Raw genomic sequence first — 25,870 nt, forward strand, 5'->3', positions numbered from 1 at the left:
TATTCAGTCATCTTACAACAAGAAAATAGGCTGTGCGGATGACAAACCAATCTTGCACGCAGCCACAATCGTATATTATCTAAAGAAATACAAAGTTCAGCTTTTAACAAACAACATACAGATTACTAGATTATATTGAAGAACAAAAACCAAGTATTATTATGTTAAACATTGCAAAGTGAATGCTTATTGGTATATAAGTTAACAAATTGAAATGAAATCTAGAATGAGATTGCAACATAATTTCAAATTCAGGACACACTAGAAAAATAGTGCGATTTCTTTGAATCATTTATGAATTTATTACAAGAGAAACACTTGCACTAACCAGTTTGCACTTTGCATCCAGAATCACAAGGCTATATTGAACAAGGAAAAAAAGGGAACAAAGAAAAGGTTCTTCAACAGGATCGAAAATAAACAAACAGTCCAAAATCATCTGTCGATAACCTGAAACAGTTTTATGATCACGGTTTCTTGGTGCATGAAATGTCTTATATGATGATAGGCCAAAAGCATTAATCATCATCATCTGCAGTTGAAAGAGAAAGGAAGGAGATGTTATGTCAAACCAATGGTATAAAAACAGATAAGATACACAACTTTAATCTTAAGCAACAACAATTTTTGACAACTCCTTCATTTAGGGATTTATAATGCATATATAACACTGAAATAATTTCGAGAAAAAAGAGAGAGACTATAAAATTGTAAGTGGAGCATTCTGAAATATGAAGACTAATAGTATAAATGGATGCGAATAAAATTGACTGCAGATGATACTAGTTGTTTTGATTTCAGGTATATTGATAACATCTACGAGTTAGTTTTAGGAAATAGGGTCACTGACCAAAGTAGCGGCGCTCGTTGGCTGCCTTGGCCTTTTCGAGCATTTGGTCAAGGTCCCGTTGGAGCTGAGCGTCCCAACTCACTAGCTGGTTAAGAAACACTGCTCCCAGCCCTATCCCCCAAAAGATGCTCCCACGGATCTGCATTTCCAGTTTTCAATTTTGGATTCAAATTTCTAGACTAGGGTTTCAAATTAGGAACGAGATCAAATGCATAAATAAATAGAAAAAGGGAAGAAGAAAACGAGTCACACGTCGCATGTAAGGAGCTTGCGGAGAGCGTTGGAGTAAATTTGGGTGCCGCTCACTGCCATCTCTTCCTCTTCTTCTCCTTTGGGCTTTACCTTCGAGTCCCACTTCCTTCCTTTTCTCGAATTGGTGATTATCAAATCTTTATTTGGTTATGTTTACTTCTAAATACTATATATTAGCATGTTAACAATAAAACAAAACAGGGTAAACTACCTAAATGGTCGTCTTTGTTTTAAAAGTGTTCACTCTTTATCATCAAATTTAAAAAAATAACGTTTGATCACTTACATTGTCATTTTATAAGATGTTAAATGCCATTATTTTAACGATGTCACAAGTTAGTTAAAAAGTTAATTTTTAATTTAATTTTTAAAATCTAAATTAAAAACATTAAATTGATCTCTAAACTTAAATAAAATTTTAATTTCATTCTTAAATTTTAGATAAAATATCAATTTAATAAAATCTTTCATTATCGACCACCTTTCATCATCATTGACAGATATCTTAGGTCACCCTCGCCGATAATCGTTGGACCTTTAAACCTTTTAGGGTACACGGACAACTTAAATTAAACTATGTAAATTGATAAATCAAGATTTTAAAATTTTATAGGCATGTTATGTTCTTTTATCTCTTTGTAAATTCAGTATTATTATTGAGAAATCATCATAATTCAATTAATTTTATTATTATTAAATAAATTTAATATCTTATCACATTAAATCAATTGATAATTAATCTCCGTTCAAAATAATATATATATATATATATAGATATTCTTTCTTAAAAATTAAAGGTAAAAGTTATCAAAGTCTATTTATATCAATATTATTGTTCAAATAGATGGTATTTATTTTCATATCAATATAACTGTGAAGAGTCGAAAGTTTTCATATGAAATGTTGTATAGATAAAATATCAATTTATTTTCATATACACGCCCTGTATTGCACTCATATAACATATATACCACTCACTGTAGTAATTTTATAAAACCACTTGGACACTAAATGATAAGAATAAGGAGAAAATTACCAGCACCAACACTAGAATTCCCAGCACCCACCAGCACTGCCCAAAAAAAGAAAAGAAAGGAAAGAGATATCAAAATGAAAATATCAAAATACATATCGAAGTTGGGGAAATATGCGGGAAAATGGTTCACCAGATCACATTACTCTTGTAAATATTTCAAACAGATTTAAATATGCTGTCACGCCCTATCACCATTTTGACCAGTACCGAATCGTGTCGTGCAGGCTTTGTGAGCATAATCTGGTATTGTACTCTTCGGGGACAATACCCGAGGACAATACCAGATTGTGCTCATGTGGTGATAGGTAATACCTAATGGTTCTAAAAATGAAGTACTTTGAGAACCAGGGCACTGCAGGGGCTAAAGCTATGAGTTAATCTGTTATTGTAGTTGACAACAGCAAGTTTATGAACTCGCCAGCACTATCTCTTTAATCAGACTCTTTAAAAAAAGCAATTCATCGGTTATTCAAGTTCTTTTCGCAAATTCATTCTCTATCATCGAGCAAGCTTACGGTGAACCGATCTGAAAGTTGAAACAATCTTTGCACATTTGAGTTTCTTCAGCAAAATTTCAACTACAAATACCATGCATGTCATGTCAAATAAAATTCTAGAGAATCAACAGTTTACAGCATACCCATGAGGTTCGAGATTTCACACTTTTGGAACCCTGGCTAGTTGAACTCGACCCTGGGTTGTTGCAGCAGAGGAAGCATCAATGTTTGATGAAATGTCATCTGTTTATGATGAAACAAAGCATCAGATAAATAGATAAAATGTAAGCAGGTAGTAGTGTTTTGGCATGCAAATAAAGATATTAACCCTTAAACTGCGCATAGTCGCAATTATATTGTTACACTCTTTTTCAGCATAGTGAAATTTCTCCAGGTTTTTCACGTATATGTGTTCTTATTTTCGGTTCTTTTTTTTGTAATCGTTTCTACAGCCATTATCTACATCTAGCATTACGATATGCATAAATGAAAATGTATCTCAAGGGGTATTTGCCAATTACCAATGACCACACCCTGGTCGTGGAAGAACGGCAAGGTCCTTAAATATATCATTACTTGTCCTATTGCTCCTCTATTCTCTGATTCCGTGTTCTCTTTCATCATATAGCTTCGTTGAACCCAATTTCATTATCCAGCAGAAGCACCTCTTGTCTGCACATTTTCTTAGATAAATATGGATCACAAAGAAAAGGCTCTTGCAACCCATTGCAAGTTGCAACAAGAACAACATAAAACGGCAAAATTGTATGAAACGTCTTTGACCAAAAAGACAGGCATGTTCATAGGAGTAAAAAAAATGTTCAAGATCAATGGACTAAGGAAAGCGACAACAAAATTCATAGCTAATGCTTATACCAAGACATTCATTTCAACGATGACAAGTGATGAACGGATAAGTGAAAAAGAATTGGGGAAGAAAGGAAAGGATGAACTAAACTCTCACCTTCTCTGTCCCATAAGAAAAGGTTGTTGTTGCTCTTGAGAATCATTGAACCCGGAGCTGCTACATACAAAGCATCCAATCAATATAAGGCCTCAAATAGTAATAATAATAATAAATGATGCAAAACGTAAAAGACTGATACGTTGGAGGCAAGGAAGGCGGAGGAGCGGCAGGAGAGTAAGTAGACTCGCGTTCAGAGGCCAGCTGCTGACTTTCTGGAACTCGTAGTGTGTTCTGAAATCTCTGGCCAGCTTGCATCTTCTACCTTTTACTTGGCTGCAAGTCGAAATTCGAAATGAATTGAACATATAAAATGGGCACTCGAAAGAAAAAAAAAAAAATTGAGATGAAGGAAAGATACATTGACAGTAGGGTCATGATCGGATTCAGTCAAGGTCTTGAGCTTAGCGGAAGTTCTTCACTAGTTGCAGAATCCTTTGCCTAGTGTTGTGCCTGTCGATCAGAAATTTTCAACTTCGTGAGGAGAAAAAAAACGAGTAGTGCATCTTTGATCTATTACTTCCAAGACATAAGAAAAAAAGAGTACGATTTCAGGCGGTGATCGGGAGTGTCCTTGGCGGTGCCGATGGCTTCCACGAGGCGACGAAAAAGCGGCGACGGCAGTGTTAATCTGGAAGATACCGGCTGCCACAGCTTGTGAGGGGCTCTTGGACGCCGATGAGGAACGAGCACCGCCAGTCGGAACGTCTTGAAAGCTCATTTTCGGCTTTCCTTTGAAGTTTCCGCTTCCTACAGCCAAAAAATGAGGGGAAGTACTGTTTGGCAAATTAATAAACCCTAATCAAGCTGTATGGAGCTGAGTAAACTAACCCCACTACAGAGAGAGAGAGAGTTGATACAGCTTGATAAACGCTAATATCAAAAGATAGGTAGCAGGCTAAAGGCTAAGCCTTTCCAGTTGTATTGTGATTAGTTGTCAGTTCAGCTCATTTTCAATCACGGTGGCTCCAAAACCGACCAGTCAACTTCCCTGGGCTATTTCCTCCCATGGCTTCTGGGTTTAATACAGAATAACTAGAAAATATAAAACTCATCAATCACAATCGAACACTTGGAGGCTTTTCATGTCTTCCATCCTCGTAGGAGTTTTTTTCATGTCTTCCGATGCGGATAAACTCTCCTGTTTTACGTTATTTAATAATGTTTTAATAGTCACGCTAAATATGATATATATTTTACGTAATACGTCCATGTTTTATGCAATTGTTGTTAATATTTAAGATCTTCCAACTTAAACATTACGATTAAATGATTAAGTTTTAAAATAATTAACTCGCTCAACATGTAGCCATATATTCTTCTCCTATGACTAACGAACTACACATGATATATCATTCCAACTTCAGTTCCACCGCAGGCCCCAAGCAGTTGGTCCGGAGAAACGCATACGCCACATTGATCGCCAACTTTTTTAAGAACGATGAACTTCTCCTTGCCCTCACACAGGAATGTCCCACTATATATGCAAACCCTGCTTTCTGTGCCTCGATCAAATCCAACAGCTCTTCTCGGATATCAGGGTCCATTTTCAGCTTTTCCGGTACTTGAAATCTCACTTGTCACCGCCTAAACGGCATATTCTCTTTGTCGTAAACGGACTGCAATCTCGGTAGGATTGAGGATTGGCCGCTTTGAAAGGAGCTACTAACCAGGGTTTCAAATTGAGGACCGAAACCGTGATAACAGCCATGATATTGAGGTAGCATCGTCGTCCGAAACCGGTTTTCATGATTTTTGCGGTAGATAATGGATTCACACCAATAGCAATATGTGGCACCCACAATTTAACGGGTAACGGTAGATTGTGCCGATCACGGATAGCTATAAGCGTTATTCCAACTGTGATTCCAATCACAATTTTTTCTTTGTTTCAAAAAATGACCACAATGATATCTGTTATGGTCGCAACCGTGATAAACGCGACGCGATCGAAAACGTGATCGTGAACGCTATTTAAATCCCTGGCTACTATCACTGATATCGCCTTCCTCGGTGATGATTATACTGGAGCCCGATTGGATGCTGGTGGAACTTGTAACAACCATCCTCCCATCATGGTACTGAGGGTGTTCGGCTTCCAACTTGATGAACTCTGCTAATCTTTGTATGAGCTGGATCTCGAAATCACCGTTGTCTCGTTGGATATCTTTGTACCCGTACCTCAGGATACATCGATACATTCGATATGGCCTGGGGCCAGGGCCGTGGCTGAGTCGGCGCAAATTGCGCGACGACGCAGGGCCCCAAAAAAATAGGGGCCCCGAAGCTAGAAAATGAAGCAGTGTTAACGTTTTGTGAGGCATCGGGCGTTGTTTTCTCAGCTTCGAAACGTGGTGTCGGAGATGGTGCTCTGACATGGATGTTCCTGCATGCTGCTCTTTGTCATTAAGAAGTATAAAAATAGGGGTCACAGGATCGAATATATCTAGAAAATAGAGGCCCTTTATAAAAATTCACACAGGCCCCCGAAAACCTTGCCACGGCCCGCCTGGGGCAAACCCGACCGTGATGAAGCGTGCGTGTGATTGTACGAATGGGACCGGAACTGATTTTACACACAAAACCAACACCTTATGGAACGCAGGCGGTTGTGACAAAATGGGAAGCGTGCGTGTGATTGTACGAATGGGACCGGAACTGATTTTACACACAAAACCAACACCTTATGGAACGCAGGCAGGTTTGTGACAAAATGGGAGAAGATTGCAGGGACTCCCGTTACCAATTCGGAGTATATGAGGCCTACACCGGGCACCAGGACAATGCCGAGGTTAGGACCTAAGCCGAGCAACCATTTCAATGATACTTTGTTGTGCATGTCGAAGTCGTACTTACCCGTCCCGTAATGCCAAATGTACATGACCATCATGAAGATGAACGACAGCACGAGGGGCACCCATCCTCCTTGTTGCACTTTCATCATCACAGCCGCCAAGTAGACCCCTTCGATAAACCCGAAGAACGGAAAGAACATTACAGCAAGCCAAATGCTTTTCTGCCAAACGAAGGCTATCACAAGTGACATCAGAAATGTCGTGATGAACATCAATGTAACGTTTGTGAGTCCTGAAAATCGAAACCAAACATCGTCACCAAAGACAGAGACAGGACAGTTGATGCAAAGTAGTAAGGGACCATCATCACCAAGGAAGCGTTTATGAGAGAATGAATTACCATAAGCATTTCTGATTAAAGTTGATCGTGAAATCCAATAGTGATCGAATAGAAAGGAACAAGAGTATCCAGTTTATTTCCGGGATGTAGATCTGGCCATATGCTCTTCGAGGTGTGAACGATTTTGACTCGAGGAAAGCATCCAAGGGCATGGCATTGTTTGATTATAGAGAAAGTTGCAGTTATGATAGACTGGCTTCCAACAACAGCTGCAAGGGTGGAAAATACATAGATAGGCCACACAATGGGTTCTGCAATGAAAAAACTAAGAATTTACGCTAGCCTAAATGTTGAAACAATGTTTAGAAGCTATAGAGTTGATCTCAGATTGCATTAACTCGGAGCAGATGCGAAGAAACTGTTGGGAATCGCATTGAGGTTTCTCGACAAGAACGCAGCCTGACCCATGTATTGTACAACCAAAGAGGGGTATATTGCAAAATAAATATGCAAGCTGCACAACCAGTATATTATCAGTTTGCTATACATCATTCAAAACACAAGTTCATAGCTTCAAGAATGAAATACACACACTCACCCTAATTGATATGGCAGTGAAATGACCAAGGTCTGCATACATATATTCGGTACGTGGTGAGACCGAAAATGTGCACATGATCGATACATTGAAATCAGCAAGCATTATTGAAAAGGCAATTGAAATGAAAGTCATGCAGTATACAGAATCATATCGATATCCAACCTACCGGTTATCGATAGAAGGATCCCTCCAAGAGAAATCCAGACATTTACCTGTCCCTTTAAAGAACTTGATGATATAAAACGGAGAAATTGCTTTATGAATATGTGGATTCCAATATATTATTTTGTACAATCCAACACAAAAGATTGATATCAGCCACAATAGTATAATTGGCGCAAACATAAACGATACCCGGTGCGTGCCAATATGCTGCAGAGTGAATAGGCTAACCAATATGACACAATCAAGCAAGAGGAGTACTAGGTTCAAAATAAAGCAAAAACTATCAACTCCGACAGAAACCAGAAACTGAAGATAAAAAAGAACAAAAATTAGAGAGCCAATTTACCTTTAGATAGTTTCTTTCCAGAATTTAGTAGTCCAGGCATTGATGATAGAACTACAAATGTTAAGAACATTTAATCTCCTTAACCATAGCAACAACAGATGGGAGATTTAACTGATATGATGAATATGATTTATTAACATCTACGTGATATTGCTGCAGTGAGCGCACCATCACCAATGATCATAGAAGAACCGAAGAGTACCACGATAAGAAGTCCGTCCTCGCCGTTTTACTCTTCTATAGAAAGCGCTTTCAGAAGGAGACATTTGGCTGTGTCGACGGCCCGTATTTATAGGCCGAGATTTCTTCATGGGCTGCATTGATTGGGGAGCACGCTAAACTTGGCGTGCCTACAAAGCAGAGAGTAAAAGAGCAAAAGTGCCACCTGAAAAGAAGTCGTTTCTATCAGCTTGCAAATGATTAGCCAAAGGGAGTATATGACTGCATTATGAAATTTCATTGATTCACCTCACCTTCACCGTTATCAACAACAGGCAGCAAGATGAACACATATTTACAAAGGGGTATCAATGTAAAGGTCCAAAAGATCAAGGATAATGTTCCGAGTATGGCGTCTTCGTTCTGATGATTCTGTAACTTCCCAATGAAAGTGCTCGAGTACACGTAAAGAGGTGATGTGCTAAGGTCTCCATACACCACTCCCAAGCTCTGGTATGCTAATATTAAGTTTCTGGAGAGACCCACGAAAGCTGCAAAAGTGACAGTGTCAAGTAAGTATACAATCCATATTGTATGATCTATGTTGAAGTCATAACTGTTACAATAATCATTACCAATAACACGTCCCAGTAGGTTTCTTTTTTTTCTTTTTTGTATGGAAAAAAAATAGATAGTTTCACGAACCCAGTGACTGAACTAAAAAATATAATAAATCACATAAAACAAAAATATTTCAAATTCAATAAAATCTAACCGGAAAAAGATGTTTTGGAGGAGCCGAGGCAGAATTTGGATCCATCGGAAGAGGGCTTTGAATTCGAAGAGATTGTATTCTACATATCCTCGTTTTCATTTTCTATCTCTAATTGATTTGATGTTATTGTTTTGTTTGTGTATTTGGAAGAAATTCAAAAAGCAGTTATTAGGAATGAAATGGATTGGTTCCAACACGAACACTCAAATTGGTTTTATTAATTTCTTTCTTTTTCCGAAACTCTACCTGATTTAGCCTATAATCTTGTTTATTGAGCAATAAAATAAAATTAAAAAACTGAAGATGCTGAAGAGAGTTTCAACTTTCAAAACCTTCGATTCCGTCATTCCGGTTTTGTTTGAGCGCTTTCCCAGTCTCCTTCCCCAACGGCAACGGGCCGATGAGTACTTTGAATCACAAAATCAATAATACTGTTAACGATTTATAACATTGGTTTTATAATGATAATTTATTGGTTGATTTCCACACCTTCGACTATCATTTATGTTGTCTTGTTCTATACAAAGCTGACGGCAGTAATCATAGTTATAATGAAATAAATATTTACTGCTTATATAACAAATTTTAAAAGTTCAGTGACCAAACACAAGCACTTTAACATTTCAAGAACCATTTATGTATTTTTCCTATTAATATTATGACATGAAAGGATTATAGGATAAGGAATATAGGATAAGGAACATGGTATTAACTCTTTCTTAAAAACCAAAAAAAAACTTTATTATTATTTTTAAGGGGGGAAAATCAATAAATTAACTATGCAACTCAAATATACTCTGTACAAAAGTGAATTTTATCTAAAGGAAAAAGAAATGGTTTTTTTTACATGGATGTACGGCATGATCTGGTACAAGCACATGAGAAAAATTAATCGTCAGGGCGATGGATCTCACCCATCAATATGCGATTGCTTGTAACCTTGAAACCGAGCAAGGCCGGATCGATCTGTTTTCCCTTCTTCCCTTTTTTCTTGCCAGATCGGGGAACTTGCGAAGCAGGAGCATCGGATGACGGCTCAAAAGCAGAGCCGTACCCTGCTGCTTCGGTTCCGTGAAGATGAGCCGGTCTTGAGAATATCTATGAATGACGATGCCTCAGACACTGCAGCATCATTGGAAGACGAGGTCCTTCTCATACCCGCATCATTGCCTGATGCCTGAGATTTTGTGTTCCCCTTTGCACCTGCATACATCGACATGCCTTCCTGTCTTACTTCTGCACATATCAAATCAAACACATGATTTTGTAATCAATATATATACAAGGAAAAACATGTATTTATTTTATGGTTCAGTCTTTTCTATAAATAAAAAAAGATATACCAGAAGTTGCAAGGCTTTTCTGTTTCATAAGCACTGTGCTTTGTTCGGAGAAAGTCTCTGGGATGATGAAACCTGTGAAGCTTTATCACTAAAGAACCATGCCGGACATGGGTTCGACCTTGTAGATCGCCATAGTTCAAAGATGCCTCTACTTGCTCCAAGTCCTCAGACCCTGACACGGAACCACTCTAGAAATCATGTCTTTCAATCCACTTCTCTTATCCGTACCCTCCATTTCAACTATTCTTGTCCACAGTGGATTTTGCCATCAACCTAGGACCTGCATAACTACTACAAAATGGATCTCCATAGTCCAACATAAACGACTGTTCTTCTGCAAATGAGACAGAACTTCGAGGGCCTTCTGAAAATGAACCGTGAACTTCCTGCTCTGTGAAATGATTAAAGGTAGATTCGGCGACGACGTAGAATATTGATAATCTACTTCTGATGACTGTGCAGATTGAATACCAAGTTTTTGGTGAAGGTCCATTAAAGCTTTCTTAGAGTTTTCATGAATCCCTCCAGCTGGTGTCATGTTTTTGAATCAACTTCAGACTCCCTTCTTTGCAGATCTGCTTCAAGTCTTGATTGTTGCATTTGTTTTTCCGCCCAAACTATTCTCTAGCAGACCATTTTGCCTAGAATGGTAGCTCTCTATTAAATCTGGATGAGAAGCGTACACATCACTCGAAACTTGTCTGTCAAGAGAGTGATTACCAGAAGAAAATGGACCTAGTTGGTTGTTAGAGTGCATATAGAGATGTCCAGATAGATCTAGAGAATTTACATTGTCAACTTTCATCCCAGGAGAAGGTGCAGAAAGAGTCGAACTGGCAAATGCTGTAGCACTGGGGTCAAAAGCCCCGCTGCTGTTGCTCCTGCAAAGCACGACTGTAGCACTGGGGTCAAAAGCCCCTCGCTGCTGTTGCTCCTGCAAAGCACGATTCATTTTAAGATTGCTGAACTGCTCTTCAGAAGATGAAAACCTCTTTTGGTGAAGATCTGAACCATTCAACCCCGCTGTTTGAGCCTGGGGATGAATGCTAGGATTCCTGATAAACTGATCAACTTCATCTACAGACCAAGAACCAGCATGTTGTCTATCCCCCTCCATAGTTAATTGTTGATTCAGTGCCCTAGATAATTGCTCAGCTTGAAACTGCTCATGTTGAAGACGAAGCTGATGCTCTGAAGGAAGCATATTGCCATACTTCGCTTGTAACATGAAATCCAAAATATCAGCCTGCTGCCCTTGGATTGCACTCTGGTTTATCTTTGCTTGGATAATCGGCTCCAGTGATGGATCCAAATACCTTGAAGCATGAGAATTCTGCTGCAACTCACTCAGAAGATGTCTTTTTAACTGAACCTGATCAAGCAGGTTCTCTCTAGCAACATCAAATATGTGCTGGCCATCAACAGGATCAGAAACCTGATGCTGCAGCAATTGATCAAGTAGCAACTCCTGAGCTTGAGATGGCTGCTGCTAGATGTTGCTGTTGCAATTGCTGCAACAATTGAATTTGATGGTTATGCTGCTGCTGCTCCCGCATACGTTCCAGCAGCAACTGCTGCCGCTGAAGCTCAACTGCTGCTGCTGCCGCCGCTGAAGCTCCAACTGCTGCTGCTGCCGTCGCTGAAGCTCCAACTTCCGCTGTTGTTGCTGAAGTTCCAACTGCCGCTGCTGTTGCTGAAGTTCCAACTGCCGCTGCTGTTCAAATTGAAGTTCCAAAAGATGTTCCATATGCTGAACTGAAAGATGGAATGACTGCTGATGATTGAGATTATTGCTTTGCATCAGATTGAAACTATGGATTTGTTCGCACCAAATCCAGTTGATGTGATTCACCGGGCAACTTTTGTGACATTAAGTGATGTACCAGGTCCAAAACCGTTGTGTTCTTGTTCACTGTGAGATAAGGGGCTGCCTAGATGAATGTTAGGATTAAACACAGAATTTCTTCTGTAATCATCAGACCGAGCATCTGGAGGTAACTCGTCACCACGATGAGAAGGCACATTGGTTTTTGAAAATTCATTTGAAATAGGCAGATGGCTTGCAGGATTGCTACTAAAAGGATCTTGAATTTCACCAGAAACTTTCAAAGGCTCAGCACCAGCACTTCCAGGCCTTCCAGGAAAAAGAATTTCTGCATCACACGAGAAAAACAGGAATCATTATCTAACACTAACAAAATCAACAGTAGGTCCAACCTATTAAACTTACCATCTGCATGAGCAGCAGCAAATTTATGGAGCTTTTGATCTTCAGAAAACTGAAGCTCGGAATGATAACTTCGAGAAGGCCCTCTTAACTGAAATTAGTACCAGAAGTCTCAAAAGCAGACAAAAACTGCTGATGCTCACGTCCAATGGCAGACCCCTTTAAGTTTGGAGCAGAAGCGGAAGATAGTCTCTTCCAAGCTCCCTTGAAAATGATCAGGTATCTGCATTCTTGTAACTGCACTAACACCGGAGGCTGAACCAGAATTCATCCTTAAGTGAGGCATCAACTCACCAAGTTCTTGGAAAGGCAATCCATCAGGAGCATTTGCCAATCGAACAGGCAAGTCTGTACCAAATAACCTTGCTCAACCATGAAATTATGTCGATCCCCAGATATGGTCCCTGAACTACCCCTTGAGGATCAAGATAGCACAAACTCAATTCCTCTAGAGGGTAATACTTTCCAGTGAATGTGATTCATTATTGCCCTCAACATTTATCTGGTTACAGCAAGAGTAGGCTGCGGTGACTGAAAACCAAATAGAGAGTTTGAGTCATCAGGAAGACCACTACCCACTCCAAATTGTATGGATGATTCTTGTCCTTCACGTTGGAGTCCTTTCCATCCATGTAATTGCAGAACCATCGATCTCCCTATGTGACCCCAAAGCATTGGTTTCATAAATATCAGATGGTGTCACATATTTTTGTCCACCTCTTTGAACTATTCATTTCTGTAATAACAAGCAAAACAAATCTGAATATTATCCTTAAATTGACTACTGAAGGCAAACAATAAAACGGAAAGTTTCCTCCCTTAATCATAATCATCTGCAAGTCCGACAAACAAATGTCTCACCTTGATAATTATTGTTTACAGAAGCCTTCTCACCAGATTCAACACTATCCTCCCTGTTAACTGAGAAACATTGTTTTTCTTCACCTGAATCACATCCATAAGACCTGGATTAGGATAGGAACATAACTTAGCTTCTTAAATGTATCTAATCATTTACTAGGTAAGTTCAAACATAAATGAATCTCTAGCAGAATGCATTCATTTGATCCCTACTTGTGTCCTAAATGAGTTGCAGATCTCGTCACTGCTTGTAGTTTTTCCTTTCATATATCACCAAGTACAGCCTGCAAGAATAATGCAAGCAAATTGAGACAATGGCCAGATTTGTGTTCTATAAAGAAATGTGTCATACCCCTGCCTCTGCATCAGGAGGAACAAATGCCAAAGGCTCAATAATTTCTTCGTGTGTCATTGTCGATGAATAATCAATCTCATCAGGTGGGGTTAAAAATTTGGAGCAGTCTTTTGCATGCGGTAAATGTCAAGGAGTTTCCTCTTGGGTAGCAATATGCATTGAAGGTCTTGTTTTTATCCCCAAGAAGAGCACCAACAACAGAAACAGACAGTGGCTTCCCTCGTCCTACTGTAAAACCCACATTCGATTTCTCCACCCGTCCCCTCCCCAAGCTGAATCCTGGAGCACTGCGGTAAGAGGATCCGCCTGCATAAACTTCCAAACGATGACGTGGCCTCCATTTATCACGAGAATCATTCTCACGCTCAGAAGCTAAGCGCCCCCCACTAGCAAGAGCTTTTTTTCTCAGAGGGGCATCTTCCTTCTTAGCATCTGTCCTCTTCTCATTTGAGAATCCTTATCTTTTTCTTCAAGACCCCATCTTGAAGACCACTTATTTTCTCTTCGAGATTCAGCCCTGAACCACGACTACTAACATCTTGCCCTGCACCTGTAATATCAGGACGCCGGTTTCTTTTTTTGCGATCTCTCCGGCCAAGTAACCTTGTTTCTCTCTCTCCTCTTCACGCCAGTGACGACTGCTTTCAACGGTACAGACCTCCTCCATTCTTTCTTATCCTGAGAACCATCTAAACGCCAGCTATCTTTCAGATTGGGATCACCCGAGGCTCCAGGTGCCTTTGAGCCAAACACCACAAACAATACAAATCAAAATGAAAAAATATCCACAAGCTATAAGTAAATTGTATCTTCAGATGAGCATTAACAATGAATATTATACTATTTTTATGCAATCGGATAAACTATTCACCCATACTTCACTATACAAGAGTAGATGAAACTAGAAACCAACAAATATAATAAATTTCATCATTACCCTAAAAGACGATGATAAAGAGAGAGAAAAAAAGTACATACCCCAGTCGCTCCAGCAGGTAACATCTTAGCATCAGCAACTTTAGAGTAAAGCCATTGAGGGGACAAAGGCATGCTGCTCTCCGATGTGGTGATCTGGTCAAGAAAATAATAAATTTCAGACAAACGAGCATATTAAATTTTAATCGGAATCCAAAAAAGTTAAAAGTTTGAGTATAAATATGGGACGGAAACAACAATAAATAGAAATGTACTAACACCTTTGGAGAAGTGGTCAGAGCCGATTTTGGAAGATAGGAGATCATCGGGCAGATCGAATTTTCCGTCATCCATCGGGGGAAAATGAAAGCTGACAGAACCTGAAAGGCGGAGATCGAAGCGGGCAAGTGGCGGCGTTTAAGGTTGCGAGAAACGGCGAAGCAGGGAGAGATGAGAGGGATCCGATGGCTAGATAAGGGGAGAAACGAGGATTCGAAGATAATGATTATGCTGAGCACGAGAGATAGGAATGGGTAGGGTTTCTATAAGTCAAGGATTGGGTCTGATTTTGATACCGAACAATCTTTTTATTTTTTATTTTTTCCTTCGAAGAGAGAGACCATAAGACTTGAACGAAGAATGAGTAAGTAAGTAAATAAATATAATTTGTGCGTTTCGTTTAATAAATAAATATAAAATGATGAATATAAATTGTAATTAACTGATTTTATAATATTGGGATTTAAATACAGTAATTGTGGATGTAATAGTTATCGTGAATTTTAAATCCTTAATTATTATATTACTAATGAGTCCAATTTATAAGTATTTAAATTAATACCTATATTCTATTATTATAAGTATTTAAAGGTAAATTAATACTTATAATTTTAAAATCTGAGACGGAATATCGAAGATTGATATTAGCATTCCTGTTCCATCCTCACCCAACTCGACTTTCACATTATTCGATTTCCAACATATCAGTTTATAAATAATAATGATCTTTTAAAATGGATTACATTATTAATTATAAATTTTAAATTATTAATTGATTTATTATTAATTAAAGTATTTAGATTTTAATATTAATTTTTTATTTCAATTAAGATAATGTATTTTTACATGATTAATGACGTGCTTACATAATTAATTATCATACATGATAAGATTAATATTAAAATGTTCATTTTTCATTTATTCTTCTTCTCTATGAATCGATCTTTCACACAAGTCACTCAAAATTAACAAAAATATATTTAAAAATTTGATGTTATAATATTTTGATCTCTTTTGACAATCATCCGATGAGAATATTTTCTAAATATATTGTTCGTATTCTAAAAAAAATATTTCTCGCCGATTAAGTTATCGAACAAACACATAAACCTCTCAAATCCAAAACAATCCCAAAAAATGATAAATTTTGTGTGTTTAATTATGTAAGTTTCAAATAAACTTTACAAAAATCTACACCAATAAAATAATAAAAGATTATGAAACAAGTTTATTGACGACTAAGATAATCGCAAAAACATTAAATAATGATAAATTTTAACTACTAAAAATAAATGAAAAAATATTAATTTTGATGAAAAAGATAATAATAAGATGAAATAAAAATTAAAATTTCACTTCTACATCAGAATTAAACTGTTCAATCATTCAAATTTTAATGATTTAACAGCACAATATTAATTAAAAAGCAAACTAAAATACATTGTTAAAATTAAAACGTTTTAAAACTCACTATTAAAATCGCTAAATCAGTACACAACTTAAACATTAGTGACTAACAGTAGAATTTACCCTTATTTTTATTTTCGTAAAGCAAAACTACACAGAAAGACCTTATTTGATCAACCTCGAAAAGTTCAATTCTAATATCAAATTCAACTATAAAAGTCTGATTTGCTCATTGCCTTAAATTAGAGATGGGAATGGGATCCGAATCCGACGGATTTCAACCTGATTAGATTGGGTTGGGTCAGATTCCGGTTTAAAGTGAAAAATATATAATCTGACCCAGAAAAAAAATATAATTTTACCTTATATATTTATGAATAATTACAATAATACCCCTCTATATATAATATTTTTTTCAATTAAATCATTGTTTTCATTGAATAAAATAATATTTTTTATTATTTCGGGTCGGTTTAGGTCGGGTTTGGATTTTATTTTAAAAAATAAGGTCGGATGGAGGGTATATATTATGTGGGTCAGATTTCAGGTGGAGGAGTCATTGTTCTCGAGTCGGGTCGAGTGGACCAAAAATCCGACCCATGTCTATCCCTATCTTAAACGTTAAAACCCAAACTGAACATTAATTAAGACAAAACTAACAAAAAATTACAGGGAATGTACATGGCACGGTACGTGTAGATAAGAAAAATTAGTCAAGACCTTGGATCTCACCCATAAAAATTCGGTTGCTCGTAACCTTGAAACCAAGCAAGGCAGGATCGATCCGTCTTCCCTTCTTGCCTTTTTTCTTACCACTTCGCGGAGCTTGTGAAGCAGCATCAGATGAAGGCTCAAAAGCAGAACCGTACGCTGCTGCCTCAGTGCCGTGGAGATGAGCCGGCTTCTTAAGAATCTCGATGAATGATGGTGCCTCAGACACTGCAGCATCGTTGAAAGATGAGGTCCTTCTCATAACTGCATCTTTTTTGACAGATGCCTCGGTTTCTATGCTCCTCTTTGCGTGAGTTGCAAGGCTTGTAGGATTTTTCTGCTTCATGAAGGAACCGTGTTGATCAGGAAAAACATCCCGGGACGATGAAACCTGTGAAACTTTATCACGCCCCTTCGGAATAACAGACAGTAACCTACCAATAACACAAGCACATTTAATAGTTAAATCATTGTAAACAACCAAAATGATAATGAACATGCGAAGATGTGCATTCATGACAATTATCAAATGCCGATAGGAGAGAGAGATCAACATTATGAGACGTGTCATAGCTGTGCTAAAAAAACACGAGAAAACAAAAGCTCTGACATTACAAATAAAAGAATGTCATCTATCATTAGAAGGATCTTCAACTGATTTATTCAATCCAATATCATTACTGTACAACCTGCCATTGCCACCTGCATCATTTCACTTTCAAGATTTAGTTCATACAAATTTAATGAAATTTCTTTTTGACAGATTACCAGTACTAAGAGACCAGCCGGATAGGGTTCTACTTTGTAGATCACCACTGTCCAAAGTAGCATCGACTTGCTCTAAATATATTGTCCTCGGACCCTGACACAGAACCAATCCGAGAAATCACGCCTTTCAATCCATTTTTCTCCCTACTTCCAGTAATTCTTTATCCAATTCCAAAACAGATTTTTCCGTCAACCTAGAACCTGCATATACTAGAAAAACAGATCTCCAGAGCCTAAAATCAATGAATGTTCTGCAAATGAGCCAGAATTTTGAGGACCTTCTGATAATGAGATGCTCACATGAACTTCCTGATCAGTCAAAAGATTGAAAGGTAAATTCAAAGCTTGTTGCTCGGATGGTGAAGTAGAATGTTGATAATTCACTTCTGATGACTGCATGGATTGAATACCAAGTTTTGTTGAAAAAGGTCCATTAAAGCTTTCTTAGAGTTTTCATGTATTGCTTCAGCTGATGTCCAAGTGCTTTAATCAATTTCAGACTCCCTTCTTTGCAGATCTGCTTCAAGACTTAATTGGTGCATTTGTTTTCCAGCCAACTATTTTCTAGTTGCCCATTTGCCTAGACTGGTAGCTCTCTATTAAATCTGTTTGAGAGATGTTCACATCACCCAAAATTTTTTGGCCAAGAGAGTGGTTACAGGAAGAAAATGGACCCAGTTGGTTGTTAGAGTGCATATAGAGATGGTCAGATAGATCTAGAGAATTTACATTGTCGCCTTCCATCCCAGAAGCACGTGCAGAAACAGCTGGCCTTGTAAATGCTGTAGGGTTTGGCTCAAAAGTCCATTGCTGCCATTGCTCCTGCAAGAAAGATCCTTTTAGATTGCTGAATTGCCCTTCAAAAGATGAAAGCCTCTTCTGGTGAAGATCTGAATCATTCAACCCCACTGATTGAGCCAGGGAAGAATGCTAGGATTCCTGACAAACGGACCAACTTCATCTACAGACCAAGAACTAGCAAGTTGTCTACCCCCCTCCATTCCCAATTGTTGGCTCAGTGCCCTAGATAATTGTTGCGCTTGAAACTGCTCTTGTTGAAGATGAATCTGATGCTCTGAAGGAAGTATATTGCCATACTTTGCTTATAACATGAAAAAGAATTTCTGCATCACACGAGAAAAACAGGAATCAGTATCAAACACAATAACAAAATCAACAGTAGGTCCAACCCATAAAACTTACCGTCTGCATGAGCAGCAGCAAATTTATGGAGCTTCTCATATTCAGAAAACTGATGCTCAGAATGATAACTTTGAGAAGGTCATCTTAACTGAAAATTAGTACCAGAAGTCTCAAAAGCAGACAAAAACTGCTGATGCTCATGTCCAATGGTAGACCCCTTTAACTCTGGAGCAGAAGCGGAAGATATACTCTCTTTCAAGCTCGCTTCAAAATGATCGGGTATCTGCTTTCTTGTAACTGCACTAACATAGGAGGCTGCACCAGAATTCATCCTTAGGTGAGGCATCACTTCACCAAGTTCTTGGAAAGGCGATCCATCTGGAGCATTTTTCAATCGAACAGGTAAGTATGTACCAAAATAACCTTGCTCAAACCATGAAATTATGTCGATCCCCTGATATGGTCCCTGAACTACCCCTTGAGGATCAAGATAGGACAAACTCAATTCCTCTGGAGGGGTAATACTTTCCAGTGAATGTGACTCGTTATTGCCCTCAACAGTTTTCTGGTTATGGCCAAGAGTAGGCTGCAGAAAATGAAAACCAAATAGAGAGCCTGGCCCATCAGAGAGACCACTACCCATTCCAAATTGCATGGATGATTTATTGTCCTTCATGTTAGAGTCCTTTTCCATTTTCATATCAGCTACTGGTCGATAATCAAAAGATTTTAATTCATCCATGTAATTTGCAGAACCGTCCATCTCCCTATCTGACCCCAAAACATTGGTTACATCAATATCAGATGATGCCACATATCTCGGTCCACCTTTTGATCCATTCATTTCTGTAATAACAAGCAAAACAAATCATGAATATTATATCCTTAATGGACTGCTGATAGCAAACAACTAAAACAGAAAGTTTCCTACCCTTCGTCATAATCATCCGTGAATCTGACCCATAATATGTCTCAGGATGATTCCCTTGATAATTACTGTTTACAGCAGCCTTCTCACCAGATTCAACACTATCCTCCCTGTTAAATGAGAACATTGTTTTTCTTCGCCTGAAATCACAATAAGTCCTGAATTAGGATGGGAACATAACTTAGCTACCTAAATGTAACTGATCATTTACTAAGTATGAACATAAAAGAAACATTAGCAACATTGCTTTCATTAGATGTTTTGGTTCGGCAAATAACTGAATTAGACGATGTCGTTTTGGCCTAGGGTTAAGAGAGATAATTGTAGTTTATTTTCTCAGTTTCTGGAAATGAAAATGTTAAGTCGTTCCTCCCTTCTATCTTCTGTTTTTCCTTTTCCCTTTTCCCTTTCTTCAATATTTCTATCTTCTTCTGTGAAATCTTTTGAGTGTGGTTGTTGTTAGATTCGAGTTCATGACAAGAGTATTGGAGCCTCCGATTCTGCTATGGTGGACGGTCCACAAACCCGAAGTCAGGTGGCTCAACCGAACTAATGGCAGAGAGAGGGCGGCGAGGTTACAATCTGAGATGTCACACAGCTGAAGACTAAGCTGGAAAAAGAAATTCCATGAATTCCGGATAACGATGAGAGAAGAACTACGGAAACTGTTGGAATCTTGTTTGGAAAGATCGAAAGAGTCAGAAGGAACCCCAAATCCTTCGAATGGATTTTGTTGGATTTTGGGGCTTGAGACTGAGTTTTTTTTAGTGTGCTTCTTTCAAATGCATTATCGATGCATAGCTTAAGATTAATGTCATCCTCTATGATAAAAGTACATACAAAACAAAACTAGGAAGTAAACGGTATAATAGAGATGATAGAGAAAACGGCTGCAAGTAGAGAAAAAAAACTAATGTTTATACGTAATTTGGAAAGATCCTATTTTTTACTTAAAAAAAACTAATGTTTTGTTACCATTGGCATCAACATCGCATATTCTCCTTCGAAAAAAAAACTAAATAGATTTCTTTTACATTTTTCTCAATTTACATACGTATAAAACCTGTAGTTTTGAATCCTCGTCTTCCTGAAATCAACGCAGGAAAGGCCAAAATGCAGATCAGTCTTCAACTTTTGAAAGTCGGGTGAAAGCTTTTGGTTTTGAATTTCAAAGCTTTTCCACAAAAAATGTGAGAAGCTAAAGACTGGTGACAAGAAAGAACCAGTCAAGAAATGCAAAGCGTAATGTGTCTTCTAGTCAGTTTCTTTCATGCAATTTGCTTCCCCCCCCCCCTTTCTTTTTCTGAATTTTGTTTGCGTTGTTCATCTTATATATGATTTAATTAATCTTGTTTAGTTTACTTTTCTCAAGATTTTATTAATAATGTGAATTTAATAGGTGGGATATATTGAATTTTAAGGAATATTAGTGGAGGATGTCAATTTGTTCAATTTAGAATCTTTTGGTTTCTTAATTTCTGCTAGGGAAGTTGTTCTTTTGAATGTTATATGTGAAGAAGACCCTTTTTTTCCCAATATAAAGCATCAAGGAACAAACAGCTATGTTAAATTTACATTGAATCTGTAGCTTTCATTCGACTGGGTAGGAACCAGGACAAATTTTCATCCTATTTCTACTATTGTTGAAAACATTGCTGCTAAATATCTGGTAATGGTGTCTGGTTTTATGACCTTTGGAACGATGATGCTGTTTGGAAATCAACACTCGAGATTGTGTTCCGGTCGGACGGCTTTACATTGCTAATTCGTTTTGGAACTTGTATGGAGCTTAAACCAACTACGTTTTTTTTAAAAGGAATGGAGGTTCACTGGTAGTTGATTAGCAGAACCAAGATTTATGGCTTAGTTGGGATGAAGTGTAATTGTACACAATTAAAATGCAGTTTTGTTTAAATGATGTGGATATAGTTGATTATGCCTTGGCTTTTGCTTGTATCGAATCTTTCTTGAGGCTGGAATTTGTAAGATTTGTCGTTGCTGCCTTTCCTTTTACCTTGTTTCCCTTCCTAAATGAACCGAACTAATATTGCAGACTCCAAAAGTAAGGCCTGTGCGATTCTGTGTGGGTCCAATATATGTTTATTTTGCACACTTTTGATTGTACCTAAACAATTCTCAATGTTAAACAAAGTGGCATGATACAGTTTATTCTGTCAATCTAACTATGTCTGAAGAAAAACAGGAGTTGGATCAAAAACCGGTGCAGCCGTGAGACGGGAACCATCAGCTCCAAAAGAGGAACCTATTTCTGACAATCGGGCTCGGACTTTTACATATCAACAACTGGCAAATGCGACAAAAAACTTCAGATCAGAATCCATGGTTGGGCAGGGTTGATTTGGGTCTGTTTATAAAGGAAAAAATTAGAAAACGGTAAGGTACATTCTTCTGTGCCTGTTTAATTTACTGTCTGGAGCATTTTCCCCATATTTTCTTTCATTTTGCATGCATTATGGTTGTTATCAGGTCGTAGCTATTAAGAAACTAGATAACTGGTCTCCAAGGGGAAAAGGAGTTCCTTGTGGAGTTTCTCATTCTTTCACTTTTGAATCACCCAAATCTTGTCAATTTGATTGGTTACTGTGCTGAAGGGAATCAGCGCCTTCTTGTATACGAGTACATGCAGCAGGGATCGTTGGAAGATCACCTCCATTGTAATTCATGCCTTCTCCTTAAATCTTGACAAAGATTTCATTTTTTATAAATCATTTTCACTGGTTCTATCTATCTAGATCTCCAGGATAGGTCTGAAGGACACCCGCTCACTCACAATCATGGCTTCAAAACCCTTTTCATTTTCTTTCTTACATATGTCATGTTTTCAGTAACTTAAATTTATAATCAATGATGTTCACAGATCTTGCACCTGATGAGAAACCATTGGACTGGAACACGAGAATGAAAATAGCTTCTGGTGCAGCCCAAGGATTGGAATATCTTCACTGCGGAGCAACTCCACCTATTATATAGAGACTTGAAATCATCTAACATACTATTAGGTGACGAATTCAACCCAAAACTCTCTGATTTTGGGTTTGCAAAATTTGGTCCGAGTGGAGATAAATCACACGTTTCCACCAGGGTCATGGGAACCCATGGTTACTGTGCCCCCGAGTACCTCACTAGTGGAAAATTGACTACGAAGTCTGACCTTTTTTTTGGGGTTGTCCTATTGGAGCTGATAACTGGCCGTAGAGCTTTTGATGATACCCGTGCTCGTGATGAACGACTCCTTGTTGATTGGGTCATAATACTTCACATAATGTATATTACAGGTTTGGCTGGAACTGTTTTGCTTTATGGTTGTTTCTCAAAGAAATGTCATTTACTTTGCATTTAGCACTTCAATAATAGACTGATATAACTTTAACTATGACACTGCAAGTATTGATCTCATATAGTGCTCACTGAAATCAGTTGCTTCTTACTATATCTCGGTGATCAAACAGTTATTTACGTAAATACAATTAGTCATAAACTTGAAGCGCAGGGTATTTACATTTGAATTGGCTAAGTGAGAACACATGGCATATTTGCATATTTCTGCAGTAGTAATGTTTCATGATTGCATGGATTTCATTTTTCTCCTTGTTAATATACTTCCCAGCAATGTGTTTCCTGACCTACTAACTTATATATTCATTTTTTTTGTAGGCACGACCGAAGTTTAAAGATGGACAGAACGTTACTAACTTAGAAGATCCACTGCTGAGAGGTCACTTTTCGAAATCCGGCTTGCAGAAGGCTCTGGAGGTGGCCGTGATGTGCTTTGAAGAAAATGAAAATCCGAGACCCTCTGTTAGTGAAATAGTGATAGCTCTGGATTATTTCAATTCTCATCCATATAACTCAGATGAAGCTAAAAGGGATAGTGTGAAAGGGCCCGGAAACAGTGACTCTCCAAACGAAACAACCAGGATGTTAGGTGTGGATTACGAAAGAGAACGAGCCGTCGCTGAGGCCAAGATGTGGGGAGAGTTGGAGAGGAAAAAAGGATCAGTAGAAAAATGCTTGAGGGATGATCAAACAGGTAAAAAAATTCAGAAATTTTCTTCAACTCATTTCTATTGTTTCAGAACTTGTAGAATGCCTTCATATTCAGTTGAAGCAAGATTCATTATAGGTTTAATAATAAAATTGACCCATAAACTATACCCTTTTCCCCACTTAGATATCTAACCCCTTTTATACGAAGAGAGTACACCAGAGGTCACTGAACCATGTTCAAATAACCATTTTAAGTGTTTCTCTGGTAAAATATCAGCCAAAACCTGTCAAAAAAAGATTCTTTTTCTTTCTGAATTTTGTTGCTTAACATGTATTTCTCTCGTCTATATCTAGCTCAATTATGTACACTGTGCTCTTGAGAAGGAATGGATGGACAATTGAACATAAGAATGGAACTTACAGGGAGGTCTGATGACATTTTAGCAAGATCTTGTGATAACTCTCCCATGATTTGTGGCAGAGGACCTAAACATACCCAGTGCAATTATTAGTAAAATCATATCTTGTCATTCAATTCTAATGGAAAAGGGCACTATACATGAATCAAAGAGAGTAGAACAACATGTCAAAATAACCTGTTGGTAAGCTCAGCATGTAAGTGAGATTAAGTGGGAACTGATCAGGCATAATCTCCAGTAAAGGTATTAGTGGTTGCAACTGTGACTTACTAAAAGATGTGGCTGCAGGTTAGAAAGAAAAGGGGAAAAAGACCGACCGATAAGATTATCCATGGATCAAGCAGAGCATCTAACTAGATTTCTTCAAGGCATTTTCTCAAACAGAATAGGTATTGTATGTATGTAAGACTGACTGTGGACCTGGGTTAGAAAAAACAAGCACAAGATCTATGTCAGGATTCCGAGCTGCAACGGAGAAGGCAAGGCATGCTCCAAGAGACTCCGCAACAATATATATTGGCCTGTTTGGGGACCTGTAGTTCTCTGACCTAATCGTTCTTTCCACAAGCTTCACTAGATCTAAACCAGAAATAAAAATTATATGGAATAATGAATTAGCAAACTTATCATATATAGCCATTAATTAAGCGACTGATACTGAAAAACAAGTACCATTAAATGGCGTTCTTTCCTGCACAGGAATATGCAAGCACCAAATGTTGAACATCCTTCATTCAAAGATCATTATAAGTCCAAGTCCAATGCCATCAATTCCTGAAAACTGAAAACTCGTTAGTTAATGCTAAAATTTGAATTATGAAAAACACCTTTAAGTAATTTGCATTTGTTTATATATAGAGAGAAAACGAGTCTATATCTGATCAGAAAGATGAAGTAAAACGAACCAGGCAAAAACAGATGCAAAGGACAGTCTGGAGAAGTAGAAGAAGAGCACTCCAAAGGTGAGAACCAACGAGGCGGACCACCGTCCGATCTGATCATCTCTTTACACTCTTCAAAATAATCCTTTAACCACTTTTTACCCTCCTCAAACTCCGGCAACTCCTCCGGGTTTGCATATATATTAGGTTTCACCTCAGTTTCTTCCGTCACCGTTTTCAGATTCATCTTCTTATCAAGCTTTTCGTTCTCTCCAAAACCGGTTCCTCTTCCTATCCGTTCCGTAGAAACAGCTAAAATCCCACCTCGTTTCGTTATTCCCCGTACAAGGTGGTGGTCCGCCACTGAGAAACGGCGACACGCAACCGGCGAGGCGTATAGATGCTCCGATGGCCGCCATGAAACTGAATCGAACACTCTTGTTTCGATCGAGTTCTCTAACTTTTATTTATAAGATATGATTCAGCTTTTTTGGATAGACATGGATTTGAAAGTAAGAAAAAACGTTGTGTCCTTCTGTATATGAATATTGAAATACTGAATGGCGCTAAAAGCCAACAACCAGTATTTACTTTGAATTTTTTTTAATAGATTTACTTTGAATTTTTTTTAATAGATTTACTTTGAAATTAAAACATTGTTTAAAGAGTGTTTTTAATCATTAAATTTATAATTTGTTCTTTTAATATATTAATATTTCAATTTAATTCGTCTCTTAATTGTTTAAATATAAACTTAAATTTTAAATTATTGAAAAATAATAATTTTATTATTTTATTATACAAAAGAGACATAAAATGTATATTAAATTGTTTTTTAAAATCAT

The 25,870-nt window shown here is 37.8% G+C and overlaps 2 protein-coding genes, 3 long non-coding RNA genes and 3 pseudogenes across 5 annotated transcripts; 2 read left to right on the forward strand and 6 right to left on the reverse strand.

The window, feature by feature from the left end:
• Positions 1-264: 264 nt before the first annotated feature.
• Positions 265-1,190, reverse strand: LOC120136165. The gene is made up of 3 exons (XR_005517310.1): positions 1,103-1,190; positions 851-989; positions 265-532 (listed from the first exon to the last, which is right to left on the reverse strand). It is a non-coding gene; the product is annotated as an uncharacterized LOC120136165 (long non-coding RNA).
• Positions 1,191-1,991: 801 nt separating this feature from the next.
• Positions 1,992-4,424, reverse strand: LOC120136164 (annotated as a pseudogene).
• Positions 4,425-4,951: 527 nt separating this feature from the next.
• LOC120135890 lies at positions 4,952-10,661 on the reverse strand (annotated as a pseudogene).
• On the reverse strand, positions 9,531-12,702 carry LOC120136163. The gene is made up of 4 exons (XM_039152277.1): positions 12,354-12,702; positions 11,043-12,276; positions 10,124-10,991; positions 9,531-10,016 (listed from the first exon to the last, which is right to left on the reverse strand). Exons 2-3 carry the CDS (start codon positions 11,349-11,351, stop codon positions 10,704-10,706), a joined length of 597 nt encoding a protein of 198 aa, XP_039008208.1. The 5' UTR covers positions 11,352-12,276; positions 12,354-12,702; the 3' UTR covers positions 9,531-10,016; positions 10,124-10,703.
• A 277-nt stretch (positions 12,703-12,979) lies between these two features.
• LOC120136166 lies at positions 12,980-14,208 on the reverse strand. The gene is made up of 4 exons (XR_005517311.1): positions 13,564-14,208; positions 13,425-13,495; positions 13,212-13,295; positions 12,980-13,086 (listed from the first exon to the last, which is right to left on the reverse strand). It is a non-coding gene; the product is annotated as an uncharacterized LOC120136166 (long non-coding RNA).
• Positions 14,209-20,087: 5,879 nt separating this feature from the next.
• LOC120135811 lies at positions 20,088-22,101 on the forward strand. The gene is made up of 2 exons (XR_005517290.1): positions 20,088-20,974; positions 21,921-22,101. It is a non-coding gene; the product is annotated as an uncharacterized LOC120135811 (long non-coding RNA).
• An 89-nt stretch (positions 22,102-22,190) lies between these two features.
• LOC120135891 lies at positions 22,191-23,932 on the forward strand (annotated as a pseudogene).
• Positions 23,933-24,711: 779 nt separating this feature from the next.
• LOC120135809 (acyltransferase-like protein At1g54570, chloroplastic) lies at positions 24,712-25,459 on the reverse strand. Its single transcript, XM_039152004.1, has 3 exons — positions 25,050-25,459; positions 24,817-24,918; positions 24,712-24,723 (listed from the first exon to the last, which is right to left on the reverse strand). The coding sequence occupies exons 1-2, from the start codon at positions 25,270-25,272 to the stop codon at positions 24,875-24,877; spliced, it is 267 nt and encodes an 88-aa protein (XP_039007935.1). The 5' UTR covers positions 25,273-25,459; the 3' UTR covers positions 24,712-24,723; positions 24,817-24,874.
• Between the last annotated feature and the right edge of the window lie 411 nt (positions 25,460-25,870).

The sequence above is a fragment of the Hibiscus syriacus genome, unplaced genomic scaffold (genome assembly GCF_006381635.1).
Source record: "Hibiscus syriacus cultivar Baekdansim isolate YM2019G1 unplaced genomic scaffold, ASM638163v2 tig00110621_pilon, whole genome shotgun sequence".
Lineage (NCBI taxonomy): Eukaryota > Viridiplantae > Streptophyta > Magnoliopsida > Malvales > Malvaceae > Hibiscus > Hibiscus syriacus.

Bases quoted from the DNA above. Each gene is read 5' to 3' on its own strand.
- LOC120136163 (XM_039152277.1), bottom strand. From the start codon at position 11,351: ATGTTACAAGCGAAGTATGGCAATATGCTTCCTTCAGAGCATCAGCTT. The intron at 10,992-11,042 runs GGGGCTTTTGAC...AGCAACAGCAGC, and splicing joins TGCAGGAGCAACAGCAGCGA to GGGGCTTTTGACCCCAGTGC.
- LOC120135809 (XM_039152004.1), bottom strand. From the start codon at position 25,272: ATGAATCTGAAAACGGTGACGGAAGAAACTGAGGTGAAACCTAATATA. The intron at 24,919-25,049 runs GTTCGTTTTACT...TTCAGTTTTCAG, and splicing joins TTTGCATCTGTTTTTGCCTG to GAATTGATGGCATTGGACTT.